Source organism: Daldinia decipiens (assembly GCF_022478715.1).
Source record: "Daldinia decipiens strain CBS 113046 unplaced genomic scaffold F4813scaffold_56, whole genome shotgun sequence".
NCBI classification, from domain to species: domain Eukaryota; kingdom Fungi; phylum Ascomycota; class Sordariomycetes; order Xylariales; family Hypoxylaceae; genus Daldinia; species Daldinia decipiens.
Window position 1 is genome coordinate 85,265 of NW_026054599.1, and position 15,205 is coordinate 100,469.

The window sequence follows — 15,205 nt, forward strand, 5'->3', positions numbered from 1 at the left end:
AGACAAGCGTCTTGGTAGACGGGTAGCTCGAAACGTAGAGTGGCTGTGCATAGGTACTCTATCGGGTTGAGGTACGTAACCAGATTATCTTGGGTTGTACAGGTCTTGGATAAACGAAACTTCAGGGATATCGTAGACAGTTCACCACGTATGACAAATCGGAAAACAGCTGGGTTATCCTCGATTGGACGGAAAGGAGTGCATAATTCATGTTCGATGACAGCTTGATGTTATCATCGTCTAGTGGCTCAGCTCGAGCATGACGCTCGTAAAATCTTTTATTCACCTAACCTGTCAACGGGAGGTGGTTCGCGTTTCGGTATCAAGGCGGAGCTTTCGTCTATTCTCTAGGTAAACGCGCAAGGATCAAATTGCATTGCCCAGTCAAGTTAAGTTGCTAATCAATTCCCACCAATAATGCGGCGCGGGGTAGCTATCTGCTCGCGCATCAAGAGGTCTTACCCTTGACGCCAGCTAGCAGCTCGGCTGGAGGCTCCTGTCGGTATCCCTTCGGGTTGTTCGACACCCATCTCCATAGATCCTCGCATGCCTTCTCCATACTGAGCTCTGTCTTCCACTGCAGTTCCTGGTTCGCTCGCGTCGGGTTGGCAGTAAGATCTAGCACGTCACCTTGTCTTCGTGGCACTACCTCATATGGCAGGTCGCGACCGACAACCTTGCTGAACGCCTTGATGATCTCGAAAACGGTGCTACCTCTGCCGGAACCCAGGTTCCACGCCTTGACGCCGGGCTTGTGTTCACGAAGATAGTTTAACGCGACTAAATGACCCCTTGCAAGATCGACGACGTGGATGTAGTCGCGGATGGCGGTCCCGTCTCGGGATGGATAGTCTACGTAAGATTCTTATTAGCGTCTTCCATAACATCAAAGTTTTGGGACTAAGCCTGGCTTACCATCTCCGAAGACCAGAATTTTTGGTCGATCACCAGTCGCAACTTTGCCCAGCAACGGCAGCAAGTTATATGGTACGCCTTGAGGATCCTCACCCATAATACCGGTGGGGTGTGCACCGCAAGGGTTGAAGTACCGCAGGTTGGCGCCATTCCATTGTTCAAACGGCTTGTCGGCCTTCTTCAAGTTTTGGCGCTGCGCGCCGATAAAGTCCTCGATCATGTTCTCGACAATGGCCTTAGTTCTTCCGTAAGTGTTTGTAGGCCCAATAGGGCAGTGCTCTGGGATGGGAATCATGTTCTCGAAACGAGTCGCGTCGCCGTAGACCGTTGCCGAAGAGGAAAACACTATGTTGGTAACATCATGCTTCTTCATGGAACCTAAGAGGGAGATGGTACTACCGACGTTTACGCGGTAATACTCAAGAGGGATCTCGGCAGATTCGCCGACAGCCTGGTTCGTAAGTCAGCGGCATGGCATGGGCGATGGAGAATTGGCGAGCTTGCCTTCAGCGCGGCAAAGTGAATGACGCTATCGATTTGGGGATGAGCAGCGAAGACTTTGTCGAGCTCATCTTGCTCCGTAAGGTCAACTTTGTAAAAAATTGGTCTCTTGCCGGAAATAAGCTCGATGCGGTCGAGAGCAACCTCGGACGAATTGTATAGGTTGTCTACAATGATGACCTCGTAACCATGCTCAAGCAAGGCAAGCGTGGTGAAGGATCCAATGTAGCCAGTGCCGCTGCGTGCGCATGTTTATTAGCATAAACGTATACCTTAATTGACGGCTTGCCTTTGTTCTAGGACGTAATAATTATAAAGGGGGGCGCGAAAAAGGCGAATAGGTATAGGTTCAAAATAAACCTCACTTACCCGGTAATCAGAACAGTTCCTACAGCCATCTTTAAAAGTTGAACAGACCAATTGATGGGATGAAAAGGATAGAGGATACGAACCACAATACAAATCGAGGCTTATAGAGGGGCATCTGTTTATAGAGGGGGGGGGAGAGGAGGATGTGCGATAGATATGCGATAGAATCGCGACTTTTGGGGATGCGGCGGTCAACAACAATCTCCATTTTAAAATCGGAACGAAATTGGAGGGGTTACGGTTTGCCCCTCCTTCCGATAGATGTATTTACAGTAGATAAACCCTATTGGGACTGTAGAAGATGCAGTAGCGGGGTTGGAGTTGCACAGTGTGAAGACATTGGAGGACATGGGTTATTAACTATCAGTCAGTTAATAGTCTGTTAGAAGCTGTCACACAAACAGGTCAGATCAACGCCACCTGGGTATTCATTGTATCGCCATCAACATGGATAATTTAACTGGTAATTTACCTAGGTAGGTACCTTGATACCGCATAAGCTTTTTGTAATGACGATGCATCGACGATCTATGAGCTCCTGGATAATTACTAATAATATGAGATACCTACGCTTATTGCCAACAGGTATAAACAGGGGCATATAATCGATTTAATAAGAGATAAGTTCCAAAAATAAATTCTAACGCTATTACATAGGGTTAATGTAAGGGAAATCTAAACCGTTCGTTTGGGTCAAGAATACATACTCCCTAATGTACTTAATTCACCCCACTTGTTCTATATATCTAGCCGGGAATGCTAGGTGATGCCTAATGTTAGCAGCTTACATAAGGTAGGTAATATACAATGGAATACAGCTTGCCAAGATGTCGTGGCTTACGCGTTTAGCGTCTACGTGTGTGGCGCCGTAAGTTATTAAGCCCAACTTTTCGCTCGCCATCGAACTTGTACATTGTTAAATTGTTACCTAAATAGGTAGGGTTCCATATGCGCGGCGCGACGCGACCAGATGACTTCAAGCTTGGAATTCCGATACCCTAATCCCTTCCCTAATTTATTCGCAATCTTGAAATATACGGCCAGTTATGGATTATGTCATCGGCATTTTGACCAATTCGACAAGTCCATTCCAATCGTTTCTTTGACGATTTTGGATGCACCAGTAGAGATACTACAAAGAGCAAAGAAAAGCATTGTGCACCTCGTGCTCAAAGCCGTCTTCGGAAACATCACATCAAGTCTCTTCCTAGCTTAACAACTCCGGCCTGCAACCTTTATGCATCAAGTACTACGCCTACAGAGTGTCGCCGGACCCGGTAGACTCCCGCCCTTGTACGCCGTAGTAGCTCTAGTACCACTTAACAAAGCATAGTACTACTTTTGCGCCCGGACGCTTTCAGCTTCACATCATCGCGCGAGGTCTTAGGTATTAGGCAAGGTGGCTAGGACAACGGGAGAATGACCAGATCTAGATCTATTCATCTACATCTACCTCCATCAAAAAAAGGATTCATCAACATTACATTTTTCCTTCATCTTTTATCGTGATCCCTCCGATCCGCCAACCGTCTCTACGATAGGCTAGTCGCGTATGATCTGTGAAGTGACTTAACCTATATTTTGAATTCTGGGGTAGGGGTGAGCTTGGGTACGTTCTAGCAGCTCATTTTTCTCGCCGTCTCAATTGTTACCTTGTGAGTTGCTATCACTTTTCACACGAAGAGGGCCGAGGCCGAGAATCATGTTATATTTCACAGCGTCTCATTCCGACCCGCCGCCTTGATTCCTTCACACGTAGAGTGTTGCGCATTATTACGAGTCTTTCCTATACTTTGCTAACCTGGTCCTTAGCTTTCCTGCCGGGATCATTCCGGTTTAATCTATCATGTCTGGACGTAACACTCGTGCGAGAAGCCGTGCTACCGGCACAAGCAGCACCCCTAACACCGCGCGCCAAAAATTCTATTCTGAACCGCCACCAGCAGATCTTCCTAGTCTATATCCGGTTCATGATGGATCATATGGCGTCAATACGCATATAAACCTCGACTCTGCAAAGAAGGGTCGAGGTAGAAAGGCCAAACCTGGATTCGTTAACGAGGATGACGAAGATAGGCACTTTACCAGAAGAATGAATAGTAAAGACGGTAAGCGTTATGCTATGGAGAACGACCTCAAAAGAATTGTCGGGGAGACCGTCGAGGAAGCCGAAAAAGATAACGGAGTCGAAGAGGGAACGAACATTGCAGGACAGGAGCTGCGATCAAGCATGGCTCTTGTGGATGATTCCTATCAACCGAATACCCAACCAGACGTCCAGCAGTCCGCTCAAGATGGATCCCAGGCCCAGGCCCAGTCCCAACTTCCGAACGAAGGGGACAGAGCAGACGGCAATCATCAAGACGAAATTGTAAACCAATATAACAAGTACCAATACGATCCAAAGTACGGGTGGAAACCACGCATCCAACGTGTCGACGATTACAAGGGTCCTAGTGTAACTAAGCTGGGCCGGATGTTCACGGCCGAGGGGAAAGACAAGCAGAAACCACCGTATGCTCCTATTCAGTATAGATCCCCCGATCCTGAAATTCTTATCCACAATGCACATCCATCGGTACCGTCTCCATCTGAAGGCTCTTTCTACGGAGTGCCAACAGGACGAGGTGCCCCCTTTCCCTCTACATCATTTGTTGCTCCTGCACGCGCTCCTATACGTCTTGATTCGTCAAGGAGTTTCACTACCGAGAATGTATTATATGGTGACGCAACGCTCACGACACCCTCAAACAGAGACGGCCAGGCACCTGCGCTTGGACTTTCGGTAAACGAAACTAAGCCTATTTCTCGCGGGGGCAACAACTCTACGACCCAGAATACCGGGTATGTAGAGATTCCGAACGAGAACAACTCCGCGGCCGCTGCCTATCCCCCCGCTAACAACGGCGGCCCTACACCTTCGGGGCCTAAAGAAATTCCTAAGGAGCCAGGTTTGACCCCAGCTCAATGGCAGAGAGTAGAAAGCCTCATCCGAGATATGCGAACGTCGCCGCGGCACCTACATTTCGACGCAGCTTCCATCCCTGCTTACACCTTAGACCATCTGACGCCGCGAGAAATCCGGGCGGTAAGGGCCTTAATACAGGATATGGGTAACGATCAGGCGACGACGGCAAAAATCATGGCCGAGTTCGACAGAGTTACCGAGCGTGCCGAGCATGATCAACAAGCAAAAGCGTCGAGGAAAGATTATGTCACCAAATATAAGCATTCGGCTAACTCCGACGCTGTAAACAATATCCATGATGTACCTGCTGCTGATAGTACTCCCGGCGAAGATATCTCCAATGCGGCTGATAACGGCACAGTCGCAAACACCGACGGAAATGTTAATAGTGGTCAAATGTCAGGGGGGGGGGTTCCTCCGGTCCAGGAGATGGAAGATCTGAATCCTCTTGGTAACGAGCTCGATGATGCTGCCGAATATGAAGATGTAGCCGAGGATGATCGTGCTAATCACGGCCATAATCAAAATTTTGCCGATGACGCCGTAGATGATTCATCCAACGACTCGGGTCCGGATTTTTTTCGTCTCAAATCGAATTTAGATCGACCCAGAAGACGTCGCACAGAACGAAATCACGCACGGAAGCGTCGCTCATTGTTTAACTGGGCGGCACTTGGAGGCCCGAATGCATGGGCGAGCACAATTTTCGTATTTCTAACCATTTTATTCTGGGCCTGGCTTCTATTAAGTCTTATTGGCGGAGCTTCTACATCACCACGAGACGATGTCTTTTCTGGCACCGGCGGACGATGGCTTAGTTGGGATAGCATGAAGAACAACCTTGGTAAGATTATACCTGGGAATATAAGAGGGGGTAGAAACAATATTGATCTCGAGTCGGGGGATACCCAAACAAAACTCGTCAATAACCTCACACCAAAAATCCCTGATCAAGTTTTCGTCGAGACGGACGGAAAGGGCAATTTCAAGATATCACAAGATTTCTGGCACGCTCTACGAGATTTAATTAAGGAAGATGATATAATTCTGACTTTGGAAAACGTCAAAAAGGCGGCCCCGGAAATCTCGAACGCGCACTGGCTCGCGATAAAATCACGTTTAAGCAAGGACGGGTTCGGGTTACAACCCGGGTCAAACACTTCCTCGGGAGAGCATGCCGCACCAATTGATAAAGCATCATTCCTGCGGTCCTGGGACCACTGGGTGAGTCAGAACAAGGAAGAATTGAAGAGAATGGTGGGTGGGGTTGCCGTCTCTAGGGAAGAATTCATAAAACTATTCCGAGGCGAAATTAAATCTTACCAGCAAGAAATCCGCAAGGAGCTCGTGGCTCAGGATGCTCGGATCAAAGAGCTCGTGGATACCGTGACCAAACTCCGTAATTCTGCTAAGAATACGCATGGAGGTTTGACCGAAAGGGAAGTCAGAACCATATGCGATGGAGCAATACGGAAAGCTATCGAGAACGCTAAACTCGACGCCTTAGCCAGCGGCCGTATACGCGGCCACGCGAACGATATGCTCATAAACCAGGTCAACTTCTTCGGCATAGGCGCAGGCGCAGTCATCGATCCGCATTCCAGCTCATTAGCCTGGGAACCCCCCGACGACTACTTCAAGCGAAGAGCTAAGTGGATCCGACGTGACGGCTACAGGCCCCAGCCCCCATCGTCTGCTGTAACCTCCTGGAGCGAAGAAGGCGAATGCTTCTGCGCCGGGAGAACCGTCAGGGGGGTACCGCAAATCGCCAACGCGATTGGGGTTATGACAAGCCGCACCGTCATTCCACAGCACCTAGTTGTAGAACATATCCTGCCCGGCTCGACACTGGACCCGGGCGCGATACCCAAGGACATCGAGGTGTGGGCGTATATCGAAGAGGTGACGCTGCGTGACGAGGTACGCGCCTTCTCAGCGAGTCACATGCCCATCCCACTCGCAGTCGAGGTTACCACGGGACCGGAAGGCTTTGTCAAGATCGGCCACTTCACGTACGAACACAGGGACTACGGCGATGGCGTTCAAATCTTTAAGATGAGCAGCGAGCTTGCGCGCATGCGTGCCGCTACCAGCCACATCATCGTCAAGGCGGTAACAAACTACGGCGCGGACCATACGTGCTTCTACCGCCTCAGACTATACGGCGAAGTCGTAGAAGCGACATCGTGGGGGGTAGGCCGTTGAGACCAAGGCGTTTAATACGTGTCTACTTAATTGAGAGTCATCCCGTGGGGGGAAGAGGCGGCAGCACAAGCACGAGATGAGACTGCATAAGCGAAAGCGAACAAGGCGGGCACGCAGACACAATAGACGGGTTGAGTTAGTTCATCCAACCAACGACCCAACAAGAAAGCTTAAGGAGTTTTGGTATCGATTCTTGGTATTTCGCATGAAGGGCAGGGAAGAAGGGCTGGCAATGGTCAGAGGGATTGATGTGATGATACCAAGCTGTAAATAAATAATATTTTGCTCAATTTTAGCTTTTATTTTTCCCTTGATGTTTTCTCTCGTCGATCAAGGAGATGTGCATGCGCACTTTGATACGCCGGTTAAGCAAATACTATAAACAGGTAGCGGTCTTAGTCTATTGAAATCCACATGAGTGCATCAAACGACTTCGCCCTTGAAGGTGGCAAAGTACAACATGTCATTTATGACGGAAAAGGGGGCGGTTAGAAAGAAGTAACTGCAAGCCTTTGAATACCAATTCCGCTACATAAGATCCTCAAAGGCTGAATATTTCTAATTCTGTCCCGATAAACACCTCATACATAATCAGCAGTTCATCTTATATCACTCGTAATTAATAAGCCTCGCTATTCCCTACGCCTACTGGACCCTTGATACATAAAAGTCGTCTATCACGATGAAATCGACCAAATCGCATAATGAGCGCACCCGCCTATCTATTGCTTCTCCCAGTAACTCTAGAGAAAGTAAGCGGAGATGATATCTATAAGGAAGAAACCAAACAAGTAGGTAAATAACCAATACTCTCTTTATCTAACCAACCCATCCGAAAGGCTCGAATCTTCGAGCTTTCCTGCCTCCGTGTAAGAGTACATACGTATGGACATAAACCTGTGTAGAACACCAAATATACTGCCCTTAGTCCACCGAATCGTGTTCGTCATCACCAGGATTTCGTGCGAGCTATCCACTGTTTTAAATAAATCGCAACCCATAAGAGAGGCAGCCATCTCGATGTTTGCTTACTTATTCTCTTTATGAAAACATGACGACACTATCGGTCTCTACCCAGCCTTTCTTCTCTATCTTCCGTTAATTCATACGCCGGTCGGAAGTGTTGCCCGTCTACTTTGCTGCTGCACCCTTTCCCGCCCTCCTTTAGCGCCGGATTCGGGTGCGTATCGTCTATGCCGCCTAGCGATGTGTATCCCATATCGTAAAGTGGGCAGTATGGAATGTCTAGAGCTCGTATAAACTAATCCCTCATTTTAGTATTTGTCCACAAGCTACTAGTTTATTATCTTATTCCTATTTAAATCCTAGCTAAGAAAACTGCCGAATGGAAGGAATAACTAATAAGCAATGAAGGGAGGAACTTACGCCCCAAACCTCACGATAATGCCAATCGATGACTGGGTGTATACGCATGAAGCGAGGCCAATCGGCATCTGTTTCATCGAAAAAAGTCAGGGCTGCGCCGTGTGGATCAGTCCTCCTCGTTCCGACGAACACGGCTTTGACCTCGGGGCGGTCACGCAGGTATTCGGTCAACGCAGGTTTCATGGGCTGGTTCGACGTGGTGAGATCGAGGTGGTAAACTGACGAGGTCGTCGCGACAAATTCATCTACCTCGACAAAGGGGAGAGGCGGCCGGATGTAAAGGGCTTGTAGTCGGTGCGGGAATGGCAGAGGCGAGGAAGATTCGGGTCGGGCGGCTGTCGAGGACTGTGCCGAGGATGACTGCAATGAAACGGACGAGGGGAGCGAGGCTAGAATTAGTATTAAAAGGACGAGGCAGTCTTTCCCGCCGTTGTAAGATAGAGATAATCCTTCAGGTCTACCGTTATTGCGGTTAGCTCGGGGAATTTGGACTCGTAAACGGAAGGGAAAGGAAAAGAAACAAGATTAAAAGGGGGAGTGTGCACCTATATCGCCGCAGCGCTTCGTCTATGACACCTCTTGCGATAATTATTTGGTTCTTCACGGAATTGAGGATATTATCCTCTGTGGGTGTATCGAGAAAGCTGTCCACCTTAGCCTTGAGTCCGTGACATAGAACCTCGAGCTCGTTGGACGTTGTGCCGTTCGTACGAGGATGGGACGGAGCCGACCCGTTCTCAATTGTTGCCATATCTGTCTCGGTATAGTCTGGCTGTGTAGGCACTATTCTATTCTCTCTAATTTGATCGTTGGTAGAATCAGATGTCCTCGAGGCTGAGAACGGCGGGGGGGTTGCTGTTCATGGAGTGTCGCTTGCCATGCTACGCCTTGGGAGCCTTAGAAAAAGGTCGTCTTTCTCATATCGGACCGAGACGACGGGGATGCAAATAATATGAGTAAGGGTAGATTAAAGGTGGGACCTCGTTGTCGCGGCTGACGAGATGATTGAATGCGACGTTCCTTACAGTAAGACGACTTGACAATTTTATGGGTCAAGGCGGCTAAAGGTCCCCTCCTTTTGTAGGTGGGAAGGTGGGAAGGTGAGAAGGGGGCATGGAGGGGTCGCGGGGTAGTATATGTACTTAAGGTACCTAGGTATGTAGGTACCGATTAAGTATACATCTCCTGCTACATTATGTTAAATACCTAGGTTAAGTACTTGTATTACTGTTGGAATATGGGGAATAGCCAATTATGTAATCTAGTCACGTGCCACCACGTGCGTGGGGCTAAGCCTAAAAGGGTTTACCTTTTAGGCTAACCCACACACACACAACAAAACAACAAGCAACAACAGATCGTGATAGCCTCATTTCAGTACCGTGTGTTTCGTTTCCTCCCCTTTCCTTTGCCGTACGCTTATTGGTGTACACCTAATCCTTACCTAATTATTACCTTATACCTGGTCCTTCCTACAATTACCTCTAGAAACAATTACTCTAACCTAAACAACAACCTGGTAGAACTGCAATCGTATCGTCCTATTTAAATTATACCTAAATATATTAATAGGTTCATCAATCGAACCTTCAAACTCTTCAATATTCGAGCAGTCCTGCAGCCAAAGCCTCGTACTCCTCTAGGGTATCTGGTGCTTCGCCAACTTCGATAACTTTTCCTTTACCCTTTCTACTCTTAGCCTTCTGCCTCTCGTCTTCTGAGTCGTCTTGGAACCACTTCTTCGCTTTCTTCCTCGGACGCTTCTCTTCAGACGTTTCGCTACCACTCCTTTCCCTTTCCCCTCCCCCGTCCCCTTTTCCTACCAATGGTAGAGATGCCATGAGAGCGAGAGGATCTTCTCCGTCGTTACCACCCGAGAGTCTAGGCATGCTACCCATTGCCTCGTCATTTTCCATCGCCTCCCGAGCTTTTCGTTTCTCTTTCTTCTCCCGCCGCCTGTTCTTGGCGAGCTGCTTATCGCTAATATCCGCTTCCTTGACCTTAACCGCTTCGCTCTCCACGAATTTCTGTCGCTGAACCTCTGCGGATCCGTCCTGTATAAAGTCTACTTCGCCCTTGATTCTATACGGATGATGCGCCATCCCCTCGTCGTCGAATACCACCTTATCTCCCTTGCCTTTAAATTTGAGCATCTTTTTCTTAGACTTGAGCATCTTTTCTCTGCGCTTAGAGTCTACCACGAACGGCTCTTCGCCGCCAAGACCTGTGATAATCTTCTTCCCAGGAGCCAGTCCATTACCCTCCTCGGCATCATCTAAGTCGTTTCCTTGTAGTACTCGCTTTACGGAAAGGAAGTCCTGATCGTCATCACTGTCATCGCTTGCTCTTTGTTCTTCGTCTCCAATCATTCTATTGTAGTGACTTGTTAACACGTCTTGGTTCGTCCTCTCAAACATGCGGTCGTACTTCGTCCGGATTTCGCCCTTCTTTCGCTTTTTCTTATCTTCGTCGAATTCGGACTCTGAGTCGCTAGACAACCCAGCACGAGGCGCATTCTTCAACTTCTTCACATCTTCACCTTTCTGGAATCTGATTTGCGGCGCGCCAGGCAATCCCAAGCTAGCAGCATACGCATCTAAATCTAGCTTTTTCAGGTTGAAGATTTCCTTGTCTCTCTGTAGGTGAACAGAACGGGTGTAACTGATAAATGCTTTTTGCCCAAGGTACTTTAGATCCGGATTCTTGAAACACATATCCTGAATCTGGTTCCTGATGCTCTGCTTCTTCTTATCCCGCACGTTGACTTTTTGTATGGGTACTTTCCTCTGCTCTAATCGCTTTAGCATGCCTTTCTCCTCGCTCGGGTCCAGAAATAGCACTGCCTTTCCATCTCTTTCGTAACGCGCAGTCCGCCCAACTCGATGAATGTAGGTGTCAGTATCTTCAGGACAGTCCATCTGCACTACCCAGTCAACTGCAGGGAAGTCCACACCACGTGCGACCACGTCCGTGGCAAATAGGCAGGAATATTTAGCCGCGGAAAATCTCGACGTAATCTCCAGCCGCGCCACTTGCTTCTGCCTGCCATGTAAATGTAGTAGCGGAATACCAGGTTGTAAATGACGAAAGCTCTCGTATACGAAACGAACTTGTTTTCCTGACGACAGAAATACAATCATCTTACTCTTGAGGTTAGCTTTTATAAAGCCATATAGAGTTTCCATCTTTTCTGCTACGGGCGTGATAAGGTAGTGTTGTGTTAGCGTCGTAGGGGTCGCGGCAGCGGCATCTTCGTGGACGGCTACGTATTCGGGATCTTTTAAGCTCAGCCTTGCCAAATCCGAGACCTTCTTGCTTTGCGTAGCGCTGAACAACATCGTCTGCCGCGATTTGGGAAGATGTTCCACAAGTGCATCCACGGCGGATTGGAATCCCATATCCATTATTCGATCAGCCTCGTCTAAGACTAGTATCTGTAGATTGTCGACATCGAAACCGGCCGTCTGATCTAGATGCTGTAGCATACGACCTGGGGTACAAACTAGAATGTTCATCCTCCCCAACCTTTCAGCTTCTTCGCGTAGACTTTTGCCTCCGATGACCAACCCGGCGGAGAAGGTATGGTATCTCCCAATCTTACGCAGCACCTCAAAAATCTGCACGGCAAGCTCGCGCGTAGGGGAGATAATGAGAGCTCCTAGGCCGTCGTATTCGGTCCATTGCGCGCGGTAAAGCTTCTCGAGGACGGGGACTAGGAAAGCAAGAGTCTTTCCGGAACCGGTCTTTGCGGCGCCGAGAATATCGCGACCTTTTAAGCCAAGGGGAATCGCTCGGGCCTGAACATCAGTTAAGTTTTGGAAGTGCGACGCTTCGAGGCCAGAAGTAGTTGGTTTCGATAGTGGCAGCGTTGAAAATTTGGACGTGTCGTCAGACTTCAGGTCCTAAAAAGGAAAAAGAAAGCATTCTGTCAGCTCTATTCTTCAAACCGACATTTTAAGAAGAGTATCACTTACAAGCTCGTCTACGGCATTTTGTAATTTTTGGACATCTTCCTGGTCCCGTTTCCTCTTTAACGACTTTGTGTTTTCCTTATGCGACTGCTGCTTTTGCGGCGCACGATTCCCAGCACGAACGGCAGGCATTGTGATTTTCAATTACTGATGACTTATAATAGAAATCTTAACTTGGACTTGATGCACCTTGTAAATCTTAGAGAGAGAAAAAAAGACTTAGCGGGGATTCTGCCCAGGCTCTTCCGTACAGTTTAGCGGGTTTTGGCCCACTTGGTTCCGTTATCTAGGTACATGTAGGTCTTGACCGCCTTTCAGCCACGGAGGCTTAACTCAGTCCAATAGCGGAAATGACTAGGTTAGGTATTGTACCTAGATACCTATAACCATCGCTGTAACCATCGTGTCAAATCAAGTTTCGGGAGATCTTGGATTGGAAATTATTAATTATTAAGAGCAACTTCTTCTCTCAACCTTCAAGTTTAAGTACCCAAGGTATCAACTAAATTGGGCATCTATTTTCTTACAACGGTCTTTTAAAACACTAGAATTACGCCTTATATGAATCAACATTTACATCCGATCATAGCCTAGCCTTCTCCTTTTCGGATTCAGCTTCTTCGGCAATCAGTTCAGCAGCCCTCTCAGCAACACCCAATACTGTCAACATAGGATTGATAGTAGGAATAGTTGGGAATATTCCAGCATCAACAATGCGCAGCTTCTTTAGTCCTTTGACCTTTAGCTTCTCGTTAACAACAGCCATCTCGTCTTTCGTTGTGTCGCCCATCCTGGTTGTTCCGCATGGGTGGTAAACCGTGTGCGCTGCTTTGCGCGCGTAGTGGCTAAGATCTTCGTCCGACTGAACTTTCGGTCCAGGTGCAATCTCCTTCTTGATCCAGTCTTTGAACGGTGCTTGCTCTGCTACCTTGCGTGCCGCTCGCATGCCGTATACCAAAGTAGCCGCGTCATAGCCTTCCGGGTCCGTGAAATACCGGAAATCCAGCGACGGTTTAACATTGGGATCCGCAGATGTAAGATATAGTCGACCCCGGGAGCGCGGCCGCGGGATGTTCGGCGTCATGCAAAAAGCATAGCCGTCTGGGATATCGGGATATCCTAATCGGAGGGTGTTGAGCGTGAATGGGATCTGGTAGCAATGCATCATGACATCCGCAATATCTCCATCGGAAAGGCCCTGTGGATTGGCAGCCGACTTCTTAGCTCCGGCACCAGGTGCTTCGCGACGCAAGAAGATTCCCGCGTCAGAATCCATCGTCGTTTGATTTTGCGGCACTGGTTTCTTCAGCTCCCACATGATAATACTTTCGGGGTGATCCTGAAGGTTCTCACCGACGCCCGGAATATCGCGGACGACGGGGATATTAAGATCTGACAGCTGCTTCTTAGGCCCAAGACCTGATAACAACATAAGCCGAGGGGTATCTACAGCCCCTGCGCTCAATATCGTCTCGGTCTTCGCCTTGATAGTACGCGACGAGCCATCTTCCAACGTCAAAGCTACTCCGCTAACAGCATCTCCGCTAACGTTGATTTTCGACACCCACGCATGCGTCAGGATCGTCAGGTTCGGCCTCTTCTCTTCACCCCTCAGGATGGGATGGATATACGCGACGGAAGCACTGGATCGTCTTCCGTCGTCTGGATTGTAGCTCACCGAAAAGAATCCGACGCCAGGTTTTAAGGAGCCAGTTTGCGAAATTTTCTTATTGAAGTCGTCAATGACGGGAATATCCAGAGCAGAGCTGCACGAATCAACCCAATCCTGGCACAATTGATTGCGATGTCTCGCATGAACTGGTTGGATAGTATTCTTCAATCTATCCAACGCTTTCATGAAGATGGGAAAAGTCCAGCCCTGTGCTCCCAATGACTGCCAGATATCCAGGTCATACTGAAAAGGTCTGAAAGAGATCAAGGTATTATGCGAAGAGCAGCCCCCCAAAACCTTGGCTCGCGAATGTCTAATATAAGAATTGCCTATAGGGTACGGTAAGATAAGGGACAAGTTTAACTTGAAGTAAAAGAACTTACCCATAGGCTGTTCGGTAGTGCCGTAGTCATAATCGAGCTCACCACCTAGCAGCTTTAACCATTGCTTAAGGTCGAGAACGCGATCATCCATAAAATCACTAGGGCCAGCTTCGATGAGAAGGATGTTTTTGTGTGGTAGATACTCTGCCAACCTCGCCGCAACGACGCAGCCCGCGGTACCCCCGCCAACGACTACATAATCATACTTGTCGGAATCTGATATTGGGAGCTGGGAAGTGGTCATCTTGGGGGGTTTTTTTTCTCGTAGTTTTTTCGCTTGTGATTTTTCTTTTTCCCGTAAACGTTTCTTTCTCCTTGGAACGACTTGGAACAACTGGAGATTAGCTAAACACGTATCTTTAGCTGCAGGTCCTGTGATGTTACAAGTCAGCGAGACAGCACTTTGCCATGTGGCAGTCAGGGTCTATTAATCTTTCAAGCCCCTCGGCGAATTCCATGACAAAGTTGCCAAGGCGGTTCGGGACTCGGTCAAGCGCTATACAAATTACAAATTTCGAGATAAGGACCCTGACAAGCTTGATCCTTCACAATCGCCCCCACTAGCATTGCTAGTCCACGGTTGCATAAGTTGTATACGTGCAGCAAAAATCATATGTGCAGAGCGGTGAATGGCCTGACTTACCTGACTACTTACCTGACTCGTCCGAATCCCGAATCGTGGCCGGGCTGCCGGGCAGAGAACAGATACGCTGTGGGTAGCACAGACCGGAACAAGCAGAACAAGGTCGATCTGGTGGTTTGGGCTATCCTAAGTTGGGTAAAGATGAACTTCTTATAGCCTAGCCTGCCCACCTGCACACCAACTTTACTTGGC

General features: G+C 48.4%; 5 protein-coding genes across 5 annotated transcripts; 1 reads left to right on the forward strand and 4 right to left on the reverse strand.

The window, feature by feature from the left end:
- Positions 1-249: 249 nt before the first annotated feature.
- F4813DRAFT_286980 (UDP-glucose 4-epimerase) lies at positions 250-2,171 on the reverse strand. Its single transcript, XM_049240560.1, has 4 exons — positions 1,786-2,171; positions 1,420-1,654; positions 916-1,366; positions 250-852 (listed from the first exon to the last, which is right to left on the reverse strand). Exons 1-4 carry the CDS (start codon positions 1,812-1,814, stop codon positions 449-451), a joined length of 1,119 nt encoding a protein of 372 aa, XP_049094902.1. The 5' UTR covers positions 1,815-2,171; the 3' UTR covers positions 250-448.
- A 1,379-nt stretch (positions 2,172-3,550) lies between these two features.
- F4813DRAFT_286885 (uncharacterized protein) lies at positions 3,551-7,401 on the forward strand. Its single transcript, XM_049240559.1, has one exon. It carries the CDS (start codon positions 3,632-3,634, stop codon positions 6,956-6,958), a length of 3,327 nt encoding a protein of 1,108 aa, XP_049094903.1. The 5' UTR covers positions 3,551-3,631; the 3' UTR covers positions 6,959-7,401.
- Positions 7,402-8,011: 610 nt separating this feature from the next.
- F4813DRAFT_286883 (adenine nucleotide alpha hydrolases-like protein) lies at positions 8,012-9,242 on the reverse strand. The gene is made up of 3 exons (XM_049240558.1): positions 8,890-9,242; positions 8,345-8,801; positions 8,012-8,219 (listed from the first exon to the last, which is right to left on the reverse strand). The coding sequence occupies exons 1-3, from the start codon at positions 9,093-9,095 to the stop codon at positions 8,019-8,021; spliced, it is 864 nt and encodes a 287-aa protein (XP_049094904.1). The 5' UTR covers positions 9,096-9,242; the 3' UTR covers positions 8,012-8,018.
- Positions 9,243-9,581: 339 nt separating this feature from the next.
- F4813DRAFT_376397 (DEAD-domain-containing protein) lies at positions 9,582-12,546 on the reverse strand. The gene is made up of 2 exons (XM_049245116.1): positions 12,319-12,546; positions 9,582-12,246 (listed from the first exon to the last, which is right to left on the reverse strand). Exons 1-2 carry the CDS (start codon positions 12,445-12,447, stop codon positions 9,943-9,945), a joined length of 2,433 nt encoding a protein of 810 aa, XP_049094905.1. The 5' UTR covers positions 12,448-12,546; the 3' UTR covers positions 9,582-9,942.
- Positions 12,547-12,704: 158 nt separating this feature from the next.
- On the reverse strand, positions 12,705-14,798 carry F4813DRAFT_287162 (putative GMC oxidoreductase). Its single transcript, XM_049240564.1, has 2 exons — positions 14,371-14,798; positions 12,705-14,316 (listed from the first exon to the last, which is right to left on the reverse strand). The coding sequence occupies exons 1-2, from the start codon at positions 14,612-14,614 to the stop codon at positions 12,899-12,901; spliced, it is 1,662 nt and encodes a 553-aa protein (XP_049094906.1). The 5' UTR covers positions 14,615-14,798; the 3' UTR covers positions 12,705-12,898.
- Between the last annotated feature and the right edge of the window lie 407 nt (positions 14,799-15,205).

Excerpts from the sequence above, each read along its gene's own strand:
- F4813DRAFT_286980 (XM_049240560.1), bottom strand. The coding sequence starts at position 1,814 with ATGGCTGTAGGAACTGTTCTGATTACCGG. Across the intron at positions 1,655-1,785 it reads GGAACTGTTCTGATTACCGG|CGGCACTGGCTACATTGGAT; the intron begins GTAAGTGAGGTT and ends ATGCGCACGCAG. Across the intron at positions 853-915 it reads AATTCTGGTCTTCGGAGATG|ACTATCCATCCCGAGACGGG; the intron begins GTAAGCCAGGCT and ends AATCTTACGTAG.
- F4813DRAFT_286885 (XM_049240559.1), top strand. The coding sequence starts at position 3,632 with ATGTCTGGACGTAACACTCGTGCGAGAAGCCGTGCTACCGGCACAAGC.
- F4813DRAFT_286883 (XM_049240558.1), bottom strand. The coding sequence starts at position 9,095 with ATGGCAACAATTGAGAACGGGTCGGCTCCGTCCCATCCTCGTACGAAC. Across the intron at positions 8,802-8,889 it reads GAAGCGCTGCGGCGATATAG|ACCTGAAGGATTATCTCTAT; the intron begins GTGCACACTCCC and ends CAATAACGGTAG. Across the intron at positions 8,220-8,344 it reads ATTATCGTGAGGTTTGGGGC|TTTATACGAGCTCTAGACAT; the intron begins GTAAGTTCCTCC and ends ATGAGGGATTAG.
- F4813DRAFT_376397 (XM_049245116.1), bottom strand. The coding sequence starts at position 12,447 with ATGCCTGCCGTTCGTGCTGGGAATCGTGCGCCGCAAAAGCAGCAGTCG. Across the intron at positions 12,247-12,318 it reads AAAATGCCGTAGACGAGCTT|GACCTGAAGTCTGACGACAC; the intron begins GTAAGTGATACT and ends TTTCCTTTTTAG.
- F4813DRAFT_287162 (XM_049240564.1), bottom strand. The coding sequence starts at position 14,614 with ATGACCACTTCCCAGCTCCCAATATCAGATTCCGACAAGTATGATTAT. Across the intron at positions 14,317-14,370 it reads CACTACCGAACAGCCTATGG|GCAATTCTTATATTAGACAT; the intron begins GTAAGTTCTTTT and ends CGTACCCTATAG.